General features: G+C 42.4%; 1 protein-coding gene across 2 annotated transcripts in view; it reads right to left on the bottom strand.

Annotated features, from left to right (window-relative positions):
• Positions 1–8,969: 8,969 nt before the first annotated feature.
• The window catches only part of rcc1 (regulator of chromosome condensation 1), a 28,658-nt gene continuing 15,803 nt past the window's right edge, over positions 8,970–21,824 (bottom strand). For both annotated transcript variants that reach the window (XM_052036297.1, XM_052036296.1), the window contains exons 5-10: positions 17,415–17,511; positions 15,340–15,462; positions 14,580–14,732; positions 12,091–12,210; positions 11,712–11,864; positions 8,970–9,548 (exon numbers count right to left, since the gene is read on the bottom strand). In XM_052036297.1, coding sequence (XP_051892257.1) covers positions 9,373–9,548; positions 11,712–11,864; positions 12,091–12,210; positions 14,580–14,732; positions 15,340–15,462; positions 17,415–17,511 — 822 coding nt within the window. In that variant the 3' untranslated portion in view covers positions 8,970–9,372. The remainder of the gene's footprint in view (positions 9,549–11,711; positions 11,865–12,090; positions 12,211–14,579; positions 14,733–15,339; positions 15,463–17,414; positions 17,512–21,824) is intronic.

The raw sequence follows: 21,824 nt of genomic DNA, 5'->3' as shown, positions 1-21,824 counted from the left end.
CCACCACCCCTGGCAGCACATTCCAGGCACCCAACACCTTCAGTGTAAAAAAAACTTGCCCCACACATCCCTTTGAACATACCCCCTCTCACTTAAATGCGTGCCCTCTAGTATTAGACATTTTGATCCTGGGAAAAAGATACCAGCTCTCTGCTCTATCTATGTCACTCATAATCTTACAAACTTCTATCAGGTATCCCCTCAGCCTCTGGCACTCTAGAGAAACCGATCCAAGTTTGTCCAACCTCTTCTTACAGTACGTGTCCTCTAATCCAGGCAGCATCCTGGTAACATTTATTTTACTTTGTGTGTAATGTATTGTTAATAGTGAGGCTGTGGGATATGACCAAGCAAGCCAAGTTATATCGTAGAAACAAAAACGGGGCCAAAATGACGACAAGCAGAAATGGCCATTTCTGATACAGGCAGAAAGAGCGAGCTGTCAAACGTTGGAGAGTTTGATACCCAGTTGAAGCCTGCCACATGCCCAGACAGAAGACAGAGTATTGTCCCTCACTGCGTCAGTTCAGGAGGGCACAGAGAGAGTTCAGAGTGGGAGTGGGATGGTGAAATGTGGGAAGATATACAAAGCATCAATCTCAGTCAGTTAGAACAGTGTGGTCACCAAATTTGATTGACAAGAGAATTACAGTCAGCTCAATTCTACCTGGCTATGGTATCACTAGGTGCAGAACTGTAGTCACTATTGCATTGAAGGAAGCATGGATGCCAAATTTATATACAGGAAGATCCCATAAACAGCAATGAGATTAAAAGGCACTTTATTCATTCATAGGGATGTCAATTTTGGGATAAATATCTGCCAGTACACTGGGAAGAGATCCCATGCACTTCTTCCATTGTACGGTTGGATCTTATTCATACAACATATCTGGATGTTAATTGTACCCCAATGCACCCTGATTCCCATTCTAAATCAAGCTGCTATATTTCATCCACCTAATAGGAAAAGCAAAACTATGAGTATGCTGCTGAGCTCATAAGCCTTCACTAAGCTGCTAAACTCACCAGCATTACTCTTCAGATGAGGACCAGTGTGGTTATTACACACACCTCTTGAGCAAATAGGTTCTGGATCCAAGTCTCACTGCACAGGAAAGTACTTAATGTAGGCTGACACACACATTACAGAAGAAGCATTGCACTGTCGGAGTTGATAACCTAAGAATGATGTGTTAAATCATGGTCTGTTAGCTCTCTCAGACTGATGTAAGTGACCTCATGACATTATTCCAAATATCAAGTCAAGTTTTCCAGCATTCCTGTATAATCTTTATGCTTCAATCAACCATTTGTGGTATCCTGCATTGTGCAAACTGACTGCTGCCTTTGCTACATTATGGGACCAAACCTCCATATAAAAGCATATTTAATTACTTCTAAGGCACCTGACACATGCTGAGATTGTGAAAAGGACTGAATAAATGGAAGCCACCACCTTTCTTTCAATAAAACTTCCCTGCTCTTCTGGATCTTCACCCCAGGTGATCCAAATGGACTGACACAATGATCTTTCTTTAATCAACCTGCCTTATGCAGCATCAATGCAGTAGTTCTAATGGTTAAAGAAATCCTTAAACTGACAAGTGCAGTAGAGTTCCACTACTCATCGAATGTGTCCACGTTGGAAAATAATTGGTGGAGAGATAACTCTTTCTCAACAATAATCCAAGTACAGCTGAGGGGCAGCTCAAACCCAGGAGTTAGACAGATCACGGAGTACTGGTTAGAAGTGCACATTGGCATTTGCCATGAACCTGCCCTAAAAGCGGAAATTAGTGGGAGAAATACAAGAAGGTTATTTTGCACCGTTACCCCCTGCCAATGAAAGGAATCCACATTGTGGTGTGTACTGAGCCGTACAAGCTGGAACAGTCTGTGCTGTTGACAAGCAGGAACAAACCAAACAACTACCAGCAGGACTTATATTCCTGATGATCACTCAATCAACTCTGCAAGACTACACTCATGCTGATCAACTTGAAGGGAAAGGACATTCTCAACTGTGTCTCAACATCAGCTAAGCAACACTTCTACACCCACCTATGCATGAAGAACATCTTACCTAGATAGGAGGGATTGTTAACCAGTTGCAGGTGCATATCTTTGCAGTATTACTGGGGATACTCAGTTGATGTTTCAGTTCAATGATTCTTAGTCAGAATGGCTTAACAATGAGTTGCAGGTGCTCTGTCCCTCCCACTGCTTCCAATTTGACATGCTGATTATCTGATTGACAGTACTAAATGAGCTGAAATTGCCTTTAATTTTATCCTGGGAACACCTGGGTCAATGTCTGTACGTTTCCACCCTATGAATTCTGTTCCCTGATCATTGACTTCATCTTTTCTCTTTGCCACCCAAACCAGTCTATTTGCAACCTCATCTCTTAGCTGAGCTGCCAGTCCTTATCCTATGCTTCACAAGACCTCCTACTTCACTTCCAATCTGTCACCCCTCCTGCCCCTCCCTCAGCCCATCTGGTGGTGAAAGCTTTATCCATGTCTTTGCCAGCTCCATGCTCAACTATTTCATTGCTCTTGTTCTGATCTCTCACACTGCAACCTTTATAAACATTCACACATCTGAAACTCTGTTGCCCGCATCCTAACTTGCACTGAATATCTATTCCCTCTGACCCAAACTGACTTCTGCTCCAGAAAAAACCTTCAATTTAAAGTTCTCATACATCTGTTATAATCCCTCGTCTCTTTCCATCTTTGTAACATCTGATCTACCAGCCTTATATTCTACTCTTTACAATTGTTCCAGAATTTTGAAATATAAAACTAATTAAACAATTTACATAATTTCTAATTCTCTTTACAATATTGATATAGTGCATTCAGATCCAGTGAAATGCTCAATTGTGCTGCAGAGCAACGTGATCGAGACTTGTGAGGGGAAAGCCTCCTATGTGCAGAACATCACCACTCATTTCACATGCCCTGGAGCTTCTGCCATTCCAGTTCTCATTCTCACTCCCATTCTGACCTGGAGTCATAAAGCTGACCAGCACAGAAACAAGCCCTTCGGCCCATTATATTCATTGGTTAGCCATCAGGAATGCGCTCTGTTGGTCGTTGCCTGGCTTATTCCTGCTCGTCGGCACCAGACTGATTGAACCTGCATTTGGTCCATTTCCTTCTACACTTTGCCTGTTTAAGTTCCTGTCTAAATGTTACTTAAATGCAGTGATCGTATCCGGTTCCACCACTTCCTCCGGCAGCAAGTTCCAGCTATCGTTCTCTGTGTTAAAAAAATTTGCTCTCAAAACCCCTTTAAAACTCCTTCCTCTCATTTTAAACCTATGCCCTCTTGCTTTTGATATCCCACCATGGGGAAAAGATTCTATCTACTCTATCAATGACTCTTATAATTTGATATACCTTCCATAAGGTGACCCCGTAGCCTCCTTAGCTCCTGGGAAAACAAACCAAGCCTATGCAATCTCTCACCATAAGTAAAGTCCTCTAATTCAGGCAACATCCTGGTGAATCTCCTCTACACTGTCTCCAATGCCATCCCATCCTTCCTACAGGTTGGTGAGCAGAGCTTCACACAAATAATCCAAGTGCAGTCTAACTAGTGTTTTGTAAAGGTGCAATGTAATGTCCCAACTTTTATAATCCAATCCCCAATCTACAAAGGCAAGTATGCCATATGCCTTCATCACCACCCTATCTACCTGTGTTGCCACTTTCAGAGAACTATGGACTTAAACGCCAAGATCCCTCTGTTCTTCACCATTTTTTCAGCACCTGATGTCCCACTCTACTAGAATTCGCAAAATGCATGCAACTTGCACTTGTTAGGATTAATTTCCATCTGCTAACTGTCTACTCAAATTTCCAATTGGTCTATTTCCTGCTGTAGCCTCAGACAATCTTCCTCAATATCCACACCACCACCAACTCTTGTATCATCCACAAACTTAGTAATCATACCTCCTACATTTACATCCAAATCATTAACATTTATCACAAATAAGGGTCCCAGCACCAATCCCTGCAGTACACCACTTGTCTAATCAGTAAAGAATCCTTTCACCACTTCTTCTGCCTCCTATCACCAAGCAAATTTCAGATCCAATTAGCCAGCTCACAGAGGATCCCACATTCCTTAACCTTCTCGACAAGCCTATGAAGGGACCTTGTCAAATGCCTTACTAAAGTCCATATAGACAAGTCTACCGCCCTGCCTTAATCAATTTCCTTTAGTTACTCCTTCAAAAAACTCGATCAAATTAGTAAGACAGGAGCTCCCCCGCATAAAGCCATGCTGACCATCTCTGATTAGCCTCTGCCTTTCCAAATGTACATAAATCTTATCCCTTAAAGCTTTCTCCAATGATTTCTCTACCACTGACGTAAAGCTTAATGGCTTGTAGTTAGCTTGCTTAACCCTGCTGCCCTATTAAAGGAAGAACATTAGCTATCCTACAGTCCTCAGGCACCTCACTTGTAGCTACAAAGAGGCCCCAGCAATCTCCTCTCCTGCTTCCCTCTGCAACCTGGGATAAATGCCCAGTGCCAGCTGAGATGTATCAACCCTTCTGCTTCCCATGACATCTAATAGCTCCTCCTCCTTAATACTGACCTGCTCCAGATTATCCACATACCCCTCCCTGCACTCACTATCTTCCATGTCCTTCTCCTTGATGAATACAGTATTCACTCAGGACCGTGCCCACATCCCATCTCTACGCATAAGATTTACCCTTTGTTCCCCAAGGGGACCCACTCTTTCCCTGGCTACCCTCTTGCTCCTGATAAACTTAAGAGATTCTCCTCAATCTTACTTGCCAAGGATATCTCATGGCCGCTTTTTGCCCCAATTTCTTTCTCAAGTTCTCTCCTACACACTCTATATTCCTCAGGAGATGCCCTTGATCCCAGTTGCCGAAACCTATTATGTTACCTTTTTCTCCTGATCAAACCTACAATACCCTTTGTCATCCAAGTTTCCTTAATCTTGTCATCTTTTATCTTTCACCTTTACCAGAACACACTGGCCCTGAACACTTACAAACTCTCTTTTAAAAGACTCCCACTTGCCAGTTGTCATTTCACCCACAAGCATCTGCTCCTAATCTACCAGGTCCTCTCTTGTGCTATTTAAGTCAGATTTCCCCATCAATTTCTTAAGCTGTTGCACAAAGATCAATAGAAGCTCAAGGAACATCGCCACATCTGTTCGTTACAACCTTTATAGCCCCCGATTCCTCAGCAGAGTAAAGGACAGGCCAGCTTTGCACATTCTTGTGTTGACTTCTCTTGGTGTCTCTGTCAGTTGTCATCTTATTTCCCCAAGTAGGCAGTCCCTTTTCCTGTATTGTTACTTGGCTCTGAGTGTTCAAGCTTACAAAACCAGCATATGAAATGGAGACTTTCTGGAACAAGAGCTTGCAAAAGAGCCCCAGGATTTTTCTGGCCAAGATGTATCATAGATCAAAAACTGCATTGGTGGACAAATGCAAATCGTTTTGTCCAGATGAGGTTGGACATGCTGATGATGTCTTGGATGCCATCAGACACTGTCCTGAACTACAGCCGCCTGGTTCAACACCAACATTACAAACACTGTTCAAATATCAGCTAATGTAGAATTGTAATGGTTCTGGTGCTCCCATTTACAGCTCCTCCAGCAAAAGCAAAATACTACCTACTGGAAATTGGAAACAAAGGCAGGAAAGTTGAAAACATCATGATCAGGCAGCAGCTGTGGAGAACAAAAGTGTGAATATTTCATTTTGATAGTGACAAGAGTTCCTGTTTTGCAAGGTCATCATCCTGAAACATTAACACCATTTTCTCTTGACTGATACAGTTTGATTCCATTTTTACAGCATTTTGTTTTCTTTAAAAATCACCGATTGTTTCTAGTTATTTCTGACAGCAGATAGCAATATTTAGATTTTTAAAAGATTGATATTAAAACTGATACAGGATCGCCATCTCCTGGTGGAAGATAGTAGTGCAGGAACAATGTGGAAAATGTGGATACAGAATTTTACATATCAGGTGACCTGGCCCATCAACTCTGTGGTATCGCCCTGGAAGGGTTATCTGAGTTATTGTCCATCTGCATATTCTTGTTCTGAATTTATTTTTCAAATGTCTTATTTGCCATTTAAGAGATGAAAAGATTGTGCTTTAATCTAGTTTTGTACATTCTAATCTCTACATTGAATTTTCAGCTTTAAAGGGAACAACAATATTTGATCCCAATTTGTTCCATGCTGGCTTTGTCTGGGCTGCACTTGGCACCCCTGAAGTGCCCTACCCCAGAACAGAAGTCCAGGATGTAGATGCCAAGCTAGGGGGTGGGGTGATTGGATAAAAAGGTGTAACATCATGAACTTCAATTTTCCAAACACAGCTGTTCCTGATCTATTTCTCCCATGAATTCAAGAGCCATGAGGTGATGTTGCAGTTCTATAGAACTCTAGTTAGACTACGCTTGGGAGTATTGTGTTCGGTTCTGGTCGCCTCATTATAGGAAGGGTGTGGAAGCTTTGGAGAGGGTGCAGAGGAGATTTACCAGGATGTTGCCTGAATTGGAGAGCATGTCTTATGAGGATAGGTAGAGTGAGCTAGGGCTTTTCTCTTTGGAGAGGTGAAGGATGAGAGGTGACTTGATAGAGGTGTACAAGATGATAAGAGCCATAGATCAAGTGGACAGTCAGAGACTTTTTCCCAGGGCAACAATGGCTAACACGAGGGGATGTAAGTTTAAGGTGATTGGAAGAAGATATAAGGGGATGTCAGGGGTAAATTTTTTTCACACAGAGAGTGGTGGGTGTGTGGAATGCACTGCCAGCAGAGGTTGTAGGGGCAGATACATTAGGGACATTTGAGAGACTCTTAGATAGACACATGAATGATAGAGAAATGGGAGGGCTATGTGGGAGGGAAGGGTTAAATAGATCTTGGAGCAGGATAAAATGTCGGCACAACATCATGGACCGAAGGGCCCGTATTGTGCTGTAATGTTCTGTGTTCTATAAGCTCATCATCCAATTAATTTCAAACCTCAAATGACTCAACTTCCACGAGAGCATGACTGCTGCTGTGCAGACTTGTCTGTCAATCTCCACACTTCCATCTTTTTCTCTACTATTCTTCACCATGAAGTCCTGGGACAACCCCTCTGACATTACCAGGTGTTCAGACACATTGCAGTTCAGTGCAGCATCTGGTGGCATCCAATACATTCCGAGGTCATCATCAAGTCCTTTTCTCCATCTGGACAAAATGCTCTGCATTTGTCCACTAGTGCAGTTTTTGATTTATGATCAATCTCAGCCAGAAAACTCAAGGCTCTTTTGCAGGCCCTTATTCTGAAATCGCCAGTTTTTATGCTAATCTTGTAAGCTTCCTATACCCTGCGCCAAGTAACAGTGCAGGAAAAGGGATCACCTACCCTTTAGGTAAATAAAATGCCAACTGCCTGACACCAAGGGAAGTCAAAACAATTTGCAAAGCTGACCAATCCTTTAACATCAGGATGTCAATCCAAGTGTGAACAAAGTCAAAGCCAAGTTTAACAATTTAGCAAAAAATAAAATTAGCAGGTGTTTAGATATTCAGTAAGCTATTGGAGTACAGCTAGCAGCAGCCTTGGTGAAGACAAGGTATATGACATGCTTAAGAGCTTCACTTGTATTGTCAGGAAAGGTAGATATAACACATGTGGACTTCTAGAGGAGGAGAGATAAGGCCTCCCACAAGAATTATATTTGGAAATCTGAAGAGATGTGGCAGTATCAGTTGAAGATTGGCAGCTAGACAGGGCAGCACAGCAACTTTGATCTTGGGCGTTAATTCAAGTACACATTTTAATTGGAAGCACAGCCATAAAATAATAGTCAACAGAATTTGCAATTTTATAATTAGGGGCCTAAAGGACAAGTAAAGGGTAACTCTAGATAAAAGGTTAATTGCAGTTAATATGCATTATATAGGCACCATTAGCATATCAAAGCTAAAGAGAAGATTCACAGTAGATCAGAACAACAGCAAGGATTAACTGTGACAATGAGATGGCAACTTGGCAACTATGTGAACTTTAACACAATGTTCAATAGAGTTTAGAGAGTGTGCGGAGAAAATTAATTTCCTCAGGAGAGACTGTGACGATGATGCAACAATTATAAAGCTGGATAAGGAGAAATTAGTTGTTGAATCAGCAACTGGTTTGGATGGAGAATCAAGAGATTCTGCAGATGCTGGAATCTGGAACATCCAATAATCCACAAATTCTGCCAGTTCTGCACCACCCAAGGCCTGAACATGCTGGATTAACGGGGTTGTACTGTAGTGGGTAAAACAGAGCAGGTATGATAACATAACTTGGGGAGCCTCTGTGACCAGTTATTTCCCCCCACATATTACGTCCCACACCAGCTGGCTCACATTGGGCATAACCACCCACAGCAGCTGCAGGATCTGGGCCACAAGAAGTGCCCTGCAGGTTCCTCTCCTCCCCTCTGTTTTACAAATGTGACATCAGGAATGACAACACTTGGAGTTCAAAGAATCTCTCAGCCAGAGGCCATTCTGTCTCTCATGCCTGTGCCAGCTCTTTGAAAAAGGTATCCAAATAATTCCCTGATATTGTTAGAATGCCTTTTCAGGTTTTTATCCAACTTCTGTATGAAAGTAATGACTGAAACTGCTTGTGCATCATTTTTTTTGCCCCTTAATATAATCCGTCTCTTTTGCCAATGATCTTAAATCTGTATCCTCCCCGTTTGAACCCTGCCATTGGAAAAGTTTCTCCTTATACATTTCCATCTGTGCACTTAGAGCAAATTTAACTATGGATGAAAACACAACAACTGCACCCTAATGAAGTCCCACAGGTGAAATCAAACACACTTCAAACATTCAAGCTCCCAAAATCAGTCAAGTTACACAAGGACTATAAACAAAAATCTTATAGAAAACTATCACAAAAAGATTTATTAGATTTTAAAAGAATATTTTTTTTCCTCTTCAATCTACTTGCCTGCCCAGTCACTTTCCCCCCAAACAAGCTTGGGAGTTTAACATAAAAAATTGATAACTTAAAATGAAACTTAATTCACATCAAAGTAAAGACATCATGGTTCATACATCAATTAATGAAAGGAACAATAAAATGATACAGCAGGGTACACTTGTACCAGGCCCAGATAGGATGTATATTCCATAGGGTTATAGAAAACAAACAAATGAGTAAATTAAAAGTTAATTCCTGTGGTAACAAACATTTCATTCAAGGGTTGCGGGGAAAGTGCAGGGCTCAGTCTTTACAAAGGTCGAGGTTTGTTTTGGCAGTAGGTTTTGTGCAGAGTAGCCGATATCATCAGCTCTGTCCACGATCTGCTACAAGTAGCACAGTGTGCTGGCCTCCACTGGAGACGGACAGCACTATTCTGTTCTCCAGCTGCTGACCTGTCATCTGGATGGGACTCCACACATCTTCCTCATCGCCCGTGCTCAGCTGGAAATTTGTTCCCATGCCCCAGGCAAAGGCTCGGCCTAGGAGAACAGGGAAAAGTGAAGTGCATCAGATCCTAGAGAGTGAATGCAATTTGTGGATTTGTATGGCAACTTCTATGAACATAGGATACCCAAGCACCTCATGGCCAATGAAGCAGACACCGTCATATTGAAGGAAACACAATAGCCATACTTAAATACTGCAGACTGAGTTCGAGTAAAAAAAGGTCTCATTGATAAAATGCCAACAGGTATTGACATCAATAGATATTAAGAGGTTGTATCCTCTCATTAGAGAATTTGGATCAGTGGGGCACATCTAAGGGGTCAACCACTTAGAACCATAGAACAATACAGCACATTACAGGCCCTTCGGCCCACCATGTTGTGCCAACCTTCAAACCACTCCTAAGACTATCTAACCCCTTCCTCCCACATATCCCTCTATCTTAGATTCCTCCATATGCTTATCTAACAATCTCTTGAACTTGCCCAACGTATCAGCCTCCACCACCACCCCAGGCAGCGCATTCCATGCACCAACCACCCTCTGGGTGAAAAACCTCCCTCGGACATCTCCCTTCAACTTCCCACCCATTACCTTAAAGCCATGCCCTCTTGTATTGAGCATTGGTGCCCTGGGAAAGAGGTGCTGGCTGTCCACCCTATCTAGTCCTCTTAATATTTTGTATACCTCTATCATGTCTCCCCTCATCCTCCTTCTCTCCAATGAGTAAAGCCCTAGCTCCTTTAGTCTCTCCTCATAATCCATATTCTCCAATCCAGGCAGCATCCTGGTAAGTCTCCTCTGCACCCTTTCCAACGCCTCCACATCCTTTCTAATAATGAGGCGACCAGAACTGGACACAGTACTCTAAGTGTGGTCTAACCAGAGTTTTGTAAAGCTGCATCATTACTTTGCAGCTCTTAAACTCAATCCTACTACTTATGAAAGCTGACATTCCATAAGCTTTCTTAATTACCCTATCCACCTGTGTGGCGACTTTCAGTGATCTGTGGATATGAACCCCCAGATCCCTCTGCTCCTCTACACTGCCCAGAATCCTGCCAGTTACCTTGTACTCCGCCTTGGAGTTTGTCCTTCCAAAGTGTACCACCTCACACTTCTCCGGATTGAACTCCATCTGCCACTTGTCAAGCCAGCTCTGCATCCTATCAATATCCCTCTGTAAGCTTCGACAGCCCTCCACACTATCCACAGCACCACCGACCTTTGTGTCATCCGCAAACTTGCTAACCCACCCTTCCACCCCCTCATCTAAGTCAATAATAAATATCACAAAAAGTAGAGGTCCCAGAACCGATCCCTGTGGGACACCACTAGTCACAGCCCTCCAATCCGAATGCACTCCCTCCACCACAACCCTCTGCTTTCTACAGGCAAGCCAATTCCGAATCCACACGGCCAAGCCTCCCTGGATCCCTTGGCCTCTGACCTTCTGAAGAAGCCTACCATGTGGAACCTTGTCAAACGCCCTACTAAAATCCATGTAGACCATATCTACTGCACTACCCTTAGGACAGAGATTAAGCGATTTTTAATTTTTTTTTAAAAAAACACAGCCAAACCTTTGCAACTCTCAACCCTGGAGGGCTGCACGTGCTCAACAGTTGAGTCTATTCAAGGCTGAGATCAACAGATTTTTGAACACCCTGAGAATCTGAAGGCATGAAGATGGGGCAGAATTTTTGATGGAGCACAAGATCAGACATGATGCTATTGAATCGTGGAGAAGTTCTAAGACCACGTGATCATATCTTGCTTCCGTTTATGTTCTTGCACATGCTGCGGTGGACAACAATGAGACAATAGTAATGCGTTTTTATGTTGGTTGGAAGTTAGGGAGGCTATTGCGGAGTATGAACCCACTGGGCCTGCTGCAGGGTTTAATTTCAATGTAATTTTATTATTGGATAGGACAGATGAGAACTCTCCTTCAAACCAAGCTGTGGAATGTTTTGCATCTATCCGACAGGGATAAACTCCTGATTTGTGCCCAGGCTCCTTCACTGGAACAGCAAGTATTGACAAAGACAGGACCAAAGAAATGGCTTGGCTCATTTCTTGATCCCAAGGTCTGTTTTTGTGCACCTTAATCATCTGGGAATCCTTTCCAATATGGATAATGACATTAAATTGGGGAGAAAACCTGACAACTCAGAGGAAAGGCAAATCCTTACCATCCTTGCTGATGGCATAACTGACAGAAGCCCCACAAGCCACATCAGCGATAACAGGGAGTCCTTGAATGGCAGTAGGTGTACTCTTCTCTGTGGCATGTTCTCCCAGCCCGAGGCGTCCATACTCTGCTCGACCCAAACTGTGTACTTTACCTTTTACATACAAAAAAAGGCAAGATAGAAATTTAATCTGACAAGAGGGAAAAAAATGATAAAACACCACATGCCTGGATAGGAACTGTACATAAAAGCCAGCATCCAAGGAGAAGCGATTGAACTTCACCACCTTGCCAACTAGTAAAAGCTTAGAGAGAGAGATGGAAAGTGACCCCCACTGCAAGCATAGGAATATTTCTTTTCCCACCGCTGTGACACCTACCATCAGAGTCCAAGCACAAGGTGTGATGCTGTCCACCAGAGAATTTGGCCCAAGACTTTGCCGAGTTCTTAAATGCAGTTAGCTTATGTGCTGAGTAACAGGGGGTCGTGCCCTGTGTTCCTGTGGGATAAACAAGACAGCACAACTTACATACACCTTCTGTTCTCTCTGTACCTCTTCACTTTGTTTCTTCCTTCCTCAGCTCTGTCACCTGAAAGGAGTCACTCCTGTTACGGGACACTTCCCTGCACCATTCTGGAACATCATCCAGTCTGCCACTTTAGAAACACAGCCTCAATAATGAACATCAACAAAACTATTCAACAATTGAGGTCAGCACTTATGGGCCGAGTCAATGCTTGGTCTGTTAACCACACACAAACTTTCCACAGTAAAAAGGCAAGTCCATTTTCCTTGCTGAATCACAGAAGCTGGTAAGGGCCAGGCACATTATACATGATGCCTTTACGTACTTTACTAATCACAGCTGAGCTTAAACTGGAATATTGTACCTAATTCTGGCCATATTTTAGAAAGGACATCAAGATCTTCAACAGGGTGCAAAGGAAATTTAAAATGGTATCAGGGATGAGGAACTTCAGTCACGCAGAGAAGTTGTGATTATTCTCCCTACAGCATGGACGATAATTATTGATATAACAGAGTTATATTATTTGGGGCTTCAATAAATGAACTAAGGAGAAACTCCTCCCTCTCACAGGTGTTTAGCAACCAGTGCGAGGATTCAAAGTGACTGATATAAAGAACCATCATACCACAAAGGAAGTACTTCTACACAGTGAATTATTCTGATGTGGAGCAGAATGCTGAAAGTTGCGTGAAAGCAGATTCCACAGTAATTTTCTATAGTGGATTACATAAAAACGAGAAAAGGCAAGATTTGCTTGTCGAAAGGGGAAGAGCAGGGGAATGCATATTTCTTTCAAACTGGCAACAGCATGTTGGACAAATGGCCTCCTGTGTAAAAATATACGGTCAAGGAGATCATTTAACTCAACATATCCACACCAGCAGTAATGGAACTGCAGAAATTAATCCCACTTCACAGCTATTTGCCTGAAGTTATGGCAAAGCGCTATGAAGTGGGATTAATCTCTTCCAGGCACCTTTAGTGCAAGGAAGAATTCCATCCCCATCAGCCTTTAAAGCACATGGATCTCAATACTACTTGTAGGGCTTTGCTATGTGGAAGTGTTGCCAGTCTGTTGAAGTTGGCAGAGAAGAGGACTTAAAGACAATATTGGTCAGTGAGCACAACAATAATGGGTGAACATGAAATGCTGTGAGATGGATTACATGTTTCCTACAAAACTTACTGCTCTTCATTGGCCATAAAACACTTTAGGATGTTCTGTCATTGTCAACAGTACACTGTAAATAGGGTCCTTGTTTTTCTACATATAGGGAGACGGCAACATCAACAGCACGATCAAGCAGGGCAAGGAAGAAAAGAGCCCCTGAATAACACTGCAACTGTTGAAAGACGGCTATGGAGGAACCATTGCTGATTAAACAATTCAATGTAAAACTTGCGCATAGGCTTCATGAACATGTTGCGTCCTTCTTTATCTACATAAAGATCATAATTCACACTCGGCAGGGTAAGTGGACAGGCAGTGAAAACATTGGCTTTCCACAACTGAATCATGAATTTCAATGCTGTAATCCAACTCCCACCATTGGCTAATCCTCATCTCCATAATCTCCAACAGACATACAACACTTCCACAGCTCTTCAACCCTCCATTTCCAGCCTCTTTTGCATTCTTGATTTTATTCCTCTAAGGGGGATGGCAGGGGTAAGTTTTTTTTTTACAAGAGTGGTGGGTGTGTGGAACGCACTGCCTGCAGAGGTTGTGGGGGCAGGTACATTAGGGACATTTAAGAAACTCCTAGATAGCCATATGAATGATAGAGAAATGGAGGGCTAAGCAAGCCTTTAGTCACTTATCCCAATTTACTCCTCTGTATCTCAAGATCAATTTTGTATGATAATGCTCCTGTGAAATAACCTAGCAACATTTTACTTTATTAAAGTTTTAACAAGACATCGAAAGCATCGGTGCTGAATTGATGGTTCCCTGCCAGAGGTGTCAAGAACATGGGTTCACAGTCTCAAAACAAGGGATCAGCCATTCAGGAGAGTAATGAGAAATTTTTTCAGCCAGTGGGTACTGAATCTTTGGAATTCTTGAATGAAGAGGGCTTTGGAGGCTAAGTCACAGAGTATACTCAAGGGAGAGATCAACAGGAAATAGCATTGAGACAAAAAAAAAATCAGCTTTGATTGTATTTAATAGCAGAGCCGACACAAGAAACAAAATGCTAAATGCCCTACTTCTGATTCTAAGACACTATATGAATGCAGATTCCTACTGGTACATAGACAGAAACGAGCTTTAGTGCTGGGGAGGGGAGGTGCACATTTAAATAATGATGTATGGTAAATGTTTTTCAATTTTGCTCACCTAGCTGATGATAGTTGGACAGTCCAAAACCATAGATGTGGCCTTCCTTTGAAATTGCAAATGTGCAATAGGCACCACAGAAAACATCACGAAATTTCACCTTCCCGCTCCCCTTGGATTTGAGGTGAAGGCTCTTGGGAATCAGTAGTCGCTCTGAACAAATTAAACAAAATGATATTGTAAACATCTATGGTACACGAGGCAGCTATTTGGGCCATCAGGATGCATTAGCCAAAACAGGTTAATCCTTCTTCCCAGCTATGCATCTGTTGCTCTGCAGATTGAAACTCTAAGTGTTCATCCAGGTACTTGTTAAAATGAATGCCGAAGGCACTCATTGCATGAAATACAATTACCAACTTTATGCCCCATTGTTCCTGGCCTCCATGCCAATGGAAACAGTCAAGTCCTTTCTTAAATTTATACACCTCAATTCAATCGTCCCTGTCTCCTCCCCTGCCTTCCAAAGAAAATGACCCCAGCCAGGACAACCAATAAGCTTGGCAACAACAGATTACTACTGTAAATGGCACCAGTTAACCAATCTCGGGGGGGGGGGGTGTAGAAGGGGGGTTGCAAAATAAATTTGTTACAGATTTTGATCCATTAAGAGCCATAATTTGATCCAATACAAGGGATACAGAACTAATGGACTTGAGGTATAAGTGCACTGAGATTTTACAGGATGGCAGAGCAAGCCTGAGGGGATAAACGGCCTGTTCCTGATGCATCTCCACTGTCCAATTTAATTTTTATTTACCTAGACCTCGCCGTCCTCCCCGATTTGTGAAACACTCTGCAATTCTTCCTAGTTGTCCTTGCTCGCCACAGCCAGAAGTGAAAATGTCACCATCAAGAGAGAGCATTGCCAAGTGATCATTCCCTAAAAGGAAAAAAAAGTACACTTTTTTTAAAATATTCAGTGCTCAAAACAAGTCTATTTCCATTCAAGCCAGAGTCAATGCAACCATCACTAAGATGATCAAAAAGAAACCGTTACTTTCAGCTAGCACTAGAGTGGGGACATTTCCAACACTGCTGAGCTCCAGCGCAGCTGCCTCAGTGGAGAGGTGTGCATTGATATAGCACTTTTCACAATCTTGGATAACCCAAAGACCTTCACACCCAGTGATGTATATAGATACTATTGCAATCTAGGATATGTCAAGTAATACATGTAGCAGGCTTCTATAAGAACTAATGTCATAATTGTTCTTTAATTTTGTTGGTTGAGGTTTATACACTGGCAGTATACAGGGTACCTCTCTAAATAGTGCTAACAGATCTTTTTAATCCACTTCATCTGAAAGGTGACATGTCAGGTGGTGCAGCACACCTTAAATCCTGTGCTAGGATGTTAGTTACTAAGTTTCTAGACTAGCAATATAATCTCAACTTGCCCACTTAAAATTTGGTGTGAAAGTGCTTGCTTAGACTTTATTCCTGCAGTCAACCAATAGTGATCTGCCATGGAGTAGGTTGTTCTATCAAGAGCTCTACTTATTTAAGAGGGAAGAGATTCCAATCTTAACAAATGGCTGGGTCTGATTATAGCCCCATAAGCAATCAATTTGGTCAGGAGGCAACACTAACTTTTCCTCTGGACTCAGTATTCTGCTTCAAGAAAACAACTTCACCAGTACTAAAGTCAGAGAGGTGTTGGGGGTGGGGTGATGCATCTTCAATGTGATGTTACATGCTAAACCATTCCCCTTTGGCTCATCAGTGTATACCCTGCTCTCCCACAGTTTCCTCTGCTGCTGCCAATGGTCCAGCCAGTTATTCTGGGTAGTGATTTCAACTGCATCATCAGTGCAGCCGGATGATCCAGACATCAGCAAACTCAAGTCCACATCCAAACTTCTGTATGGAACAGCAAAAGATACAAAGCTGTGTGAGGTCTTTAGCAACCACAACTGAATACTGGCACAGTCTAAGGTCCTAGACCATCTGCTGAGGGATGCCCCGAAGCTGGATGAAGCTGTGGTTATGGGTCTGTGGGAAAAGGGCCACAGTTTAAAATCCTTCTACAATTGCACACTAAGCCAACGGAATCTGTTAAACCCCATGAACTATTTGCTAAAGGGTTGTATATTAACAATAATTGATGGCATTGTGATGTTATGAAAATTTTGACTTGAATATTCTATGTTTAATACACGTGATTTTTTTTTAAATGAGTACAGTTTAAAATTTAAAAGAAAACTTAGCTTTCTGACTGGCAAGCATTACTGAGTCAGAATCTACAAAACAAGTGGGTCAACATCAGCAATTTCAGACTTTTATAGTGAATTACTTTGTTATCCATATCCCAATACTGAAAAATCAAAGAAATATTCAAACATCAAAACATACTAATTCTAAAAAAAAGCACCTACACAAATGTAATTTATCACTATACAGGAATTGAAATTGGTATTGGTTTATTATTGTCACTTGTACCGAGGTACAGTGAAAAATTTGTCTTGCATACCGTTTGTACAGATCAATTCATTACACAGTGCATTGAGGTAGTACAGGGTAAAAACAATAACAGAATACAGAGTAAAGTGTCACGGCTACAGGGAAGTCCATTGCAGGTAGACAAGATGCAAGGTCAAACAAGGTAGATCGTGACGTCAAGAATCCAACTCATCGTATAAGGGAACCATTCAATAGTCTTATCACCAGGGGACAGAAATTGCCCTTGAGCCTTTTGGTATGTGCCCAGGTGTTTCTTTTGTTACTTCTCAATTGTGCCCTCCCACTACCTCAGGAAGGTTTTGTCCACTGTATCTGACACAAAAAAGCCTTGTGGACCTGAATTAACTACTGTACAAGTAAAACCTCCCTTACCTGAGACAATTTTAACAATAGGAACATCAATGGGGATCTGCTGTGGCAGAAAGCTGGTCTTCAAGGGTTCCAGCAGTCCAATGACTCCATTGTTATCCTGCAGAATTTCAAATTTAAATATATCAAGCACAGTTCTCAAAAGGTACAGTGCCTCAAGAGAAATGTTAACAAAACTTACAATCTTATGCTGAAATGGATGGAAAATTACATTTAAAAAATGAATGGTTTGATTGCCCCGAAGACAAAAATTGGTCAACTCTGGCTCAGTAGAAGGCATTCTTGTCCAAGTTTGAGGGGGTTCAATCTTATCACAGAAGCTTGAGCACAAGATCTACCCTGACAGTTTTGTGCAGCACTGAAGGACTGCAACAAATCTGGAGGTGATTTACCTTCCCAATGAAACACCTTGTCTGCCCTCACAGTCAGACCATAAAGATTCTGTGGCGGTATGTTAAAAGAAAGCAGGGGAACTTTACCCGGTGGCAAAATTTATCCCCTAACTAAATAGTCATTTACCTCATTGCTGTTTGTAAGAATTTGCTGTGTGGCAATCTGCTGATGCTTTATCTACATTAAAACAATGACTACATTTCAAAAGTATATTTTCTGAAAAATGCTTTGCAAAGGCCTGGCGTCATGAAAATTGCTGCATAAATCTAAATTGGTAAATTGGTTTATTGTCACATGCACCAAGATACAGTGAAAAACTTGTCTTGCATACCATTCATACAGATCAACTTATTACACAGTGCATTGAGGTAGTACAGGGTAAAACAATAACAGAAGGCAGAATAAAGTGTTACAGTTACAGAGAAAGTGCAGTGCAGGTAGACAATAAGGTCATAATGAGGTAGATTGAGATTGTGAAGTCAAGAGTCCATCTTATCATACTAGGGAACCATTGAATAGTCTTACAACAGTGGGAAAGAAGCCGTCCTTGAGCCTGGTGGTACGTGCTTTCAGGCTTTTGTATCTCCTGCCCAATGGGAAAGGGGAGAAGAGAGAGTGTCTGGGGTGGGTGGGGTCTTTGATTATGCTGGCTGCGAGAAGTATAGACAGAGTCCATGGAGAGGAGGCTGGTTTCCATGATGCGCTGAACTATGTCCAGAACATTAGAACATAGAAAAACTACAGTACAATTCAGGCCCTTCGGCCCACAAAGCTGTGCCAAACATGTCCCTACCCTAGAAATTACTAGGCTTACCCATAGTCCTCTATTTTACAATTCTGCAGTTTCTTGCAGTCACGGGCAGAGCAGTTACCACACCAAACCATGATGCATCCAAATAGGATGCTTTCTATGGTGCATCAATAAAAATTGGTGAGGGACAGAGAGGACAGCCAAATTTCTTTAGCTTTCTGAGGAAGCAGAGGTGCTGGTGAGCTTTCTTGGCTGTAGCATCTATGTGGTTGAATCAGGACAGGCTATTGGTGATGTTCCCTCCTTGGAACTTGAAGCTTTCAACCCTCTCAACCTCAGCACCATTGATGTAGACAGAAGCATGTGTACCGCCCCCTTCTCTGAAGTCAATGACAGGTCTTTTATTTTGCTGACATTGAGGGAAAGGTTATTGTCATGACACCATGTCACTAGGCTCTCTATCTCCTTCTTGTACTCTGAATCGTCATTATTTGAGTAACGGCCCACTACAGCGATATCATCTGCAAACTTGTAGATGGAGTTACAGCAGAATCTGGCCATGCAGTTGTGAGTGTATAGGGAGTACAGTAGGGGGCTAAGGATGTAGCCTTGTGGGGTACCAGTGTTGAGAATAATCGTGGTAGAGGTGTTGCGACCTATCCTCACTGATTGCAGTCTGTTGGTCAGGAAGTCAAGGGTCCAGATGCAAAGGAAGGTGTTGAGTTCCAGGTCTCTGAGTTTGGAGATGTATTTGCTTGGAATTATAGCATTGAAGGCAGAGCTGTAGCCAATAAACAATAGTCTAACTTAGGTGTCTTTACTGTCCAGATGCTCCAGAGATGAGAGTAGGGCCAGGGAGATGGCATTCAGCATAGACCTGTTTCAGCAGCAGGTGAATTGCAGCGCGTCAAGGTTGTCTGGGAGGCTGGAGTTAATGCGTGCCTCTTGAAGCACTTCATGATGGTGGATGTCAGAGCCACCGGGCAGAAGTACTTAAGGCACGTTAACCTTGTTTTTCTTCAGTACCAGGATGATAGTGGCCTTCTTAAAGCAGGTGGGAATCTCTGAGGACAAAGCCAGGGACACCATCTGCACCAGATGCTTTCTGCGGGTTCACTCACCAGAAGACTGATCTTACGTCCGCAATGGTAACTGTGGGTTCAGGTCCACTGGTGGCTGTCAGGGTGTGTGGTGATATTCCAGTCCCCTTCTGTTCAAAATGTGCATAGAATATATTAAGCTCATCTGGAAGGGATATGTGTTGTTGTCAGCGATGCTGCCTGACTTCGTTTTGTAGCCCGTTATAGCATGTAAGCCCTGCCATAACTGACAGCTGGTCTGGGACTCAATTTTGGACTGGTATTGTTTCTTTGCATCCCTTATAGCTTTATGAGGGCAGTATCTCGATTTCTTATATAGGTCACGGTCACCTAATTTGAATGCCGCAGTCCTAGACTTCAGTAGGGAGTGGATCTCCTGGTTCATCCATGGTTTCTGGTTTGGGAACACCTGGATTGTCCTCTTTGGTGCATAGTCCTCAACACATTTGCTGATAAAGTCCATGACGGTGGTGACATACTCATTCAGGCTGGCAGCTGAGTCTTTGAACATGGACCAGTTTACCGACTCAAAGCTGTCACATAGAAGCTCATCTATTTCCTCAGACCAGCGCTGTACGGCTTTCTGTACTGGATCCTTCCATTTCACCTTCTGTTTGTATGCAGAGAGAAGGACAACCTGGTGATCTGACTTACCGAAGTGTGGGCAGGGGGGTGGCTTGGTAGGCATCTTTGGTGGTTGTGTAGCAATGGTCAAGGGTGTTTGGGCCCCTGGTGGGACAGGAGACACGCTGGTAGTATTTTGGTAACACACTCTTTAAGTTGGCCTGGTTGGAGTCACTGGCAATGATGAAGAGGGCCTCAGGGTATCCCGTTTCAAGGCTGTTGACCACAATGTATACAGTAATTCATTGAGTGCAAGCTTAACATCTGCCTGGGGTGGGATGTAGACTGCCATCAGGACAGCTGAAGTGAATGCCCCTAACAGGTAGTATGGGCAACACTTCACTTCACCAAAGAAAACAGGACTGCTCTGTTGGGAACTAACATGGACCCAATGGACTGACTGGCTTCCTGTGTCCTGAGAAAATGTGCAGCCACAGTACTTTTTCTTTGGTTGGGGAGAGAGGGTGGTGGAAGAGCAAGCAGATACAAAAAGGAGAAATGAATATTTCTACTTTGCACTGTCCTTTGAGCGAACAAAACATTCACCAACTCACCTCCAGACAGATCAGTGAAGCAGCTGGCTGTCACCCTTCCAATATCCACTTCTTAAAACTGACAGTCACTGATGCCTAGCATTAAAAAGGCAGCCCTCTGTACTCAATGTTTGAAGTGACAAAATGAACTAGAATCACATGGCACAGAAGAAAGCCATTTAGCCTAATGTATCTGGAATGGATCATGGAAAGAATTAATAAAAGCAAAACACCAGAACTACTTTGGTCAAACGTCACCTTCGGAGTGTGAAACAATTAACATTTCAAATCACTGAACCCAGAAAATGAGGTGATTGGAAATCTGAAAATGTTAAATGACAAAGCACTTCAGAAGTGTCACACCCTGGAGGTGTGAAGAAACTGAACAGAGGAACTATAGAGTCAAGATGGGAAGACATGAATTCTGAAGACCAAGAACAAACTGAGAAACTGAATCTACCACTACAATTCTGAAACATTAACTTTTTCCACAGGTGCTGGCTGACCTGTTGAATATTTCCACCTGATCCCCTTTCTAATTCATATTTAAAGCATTTTGCTTGGAAGAGTTGTACAATTATTCCCCAATGTCTTGCAAATTGCTTCTCATCAAGTATTTATCCAACATGCTTTTGAAAATTACCATAAAAATTCAATGTGTAAACTGCTCCCCTCTTTTGAGAATTTCAATGCAAGGAAAACACCCTTTGAGAGTTTAAAATATTTAGCTCTTCCCATGTAATCTTCAGGCCAATGAGGAAAAAATCAATTCAAGGTTTGGAACCTTACTGATTTCATTGATAATGTAACTGTTATACTTTACATTTTCACTATTTTGAGTAGAGCATGAACATGAAATTACAGACCTCAATAAGCAGTATCTTGAGAATAAACATTGCATTCTACCAAGCCTGATTTTATTAGACAAACACAGTTCTTTTGTGTCTGTTTCCACTGTCCTTTCAGGCAGCATATTCCTGATCCTAATGACTCATTATGTTTAAAAAAAACC

Source organism: Pristis pectinata, chromosome 22, assembly GCF_009764475.1.
Source record: "Pristis pectinata isolate sPriPec2 chromosome 22, sPriPec2.1.pri, whole genome shotgun sequence".
Lineage (NCBI taxonomy): Eukaryota > Metazoa > Chordata > Chondrichthyes > Rhinopristiformes > Pristidae > Pristis > Pristis pectinata.
Note: the sequence above shows the minus strand (reverse complement) of the source record. Positions and strands in the feature narration are given on the sequence as shown.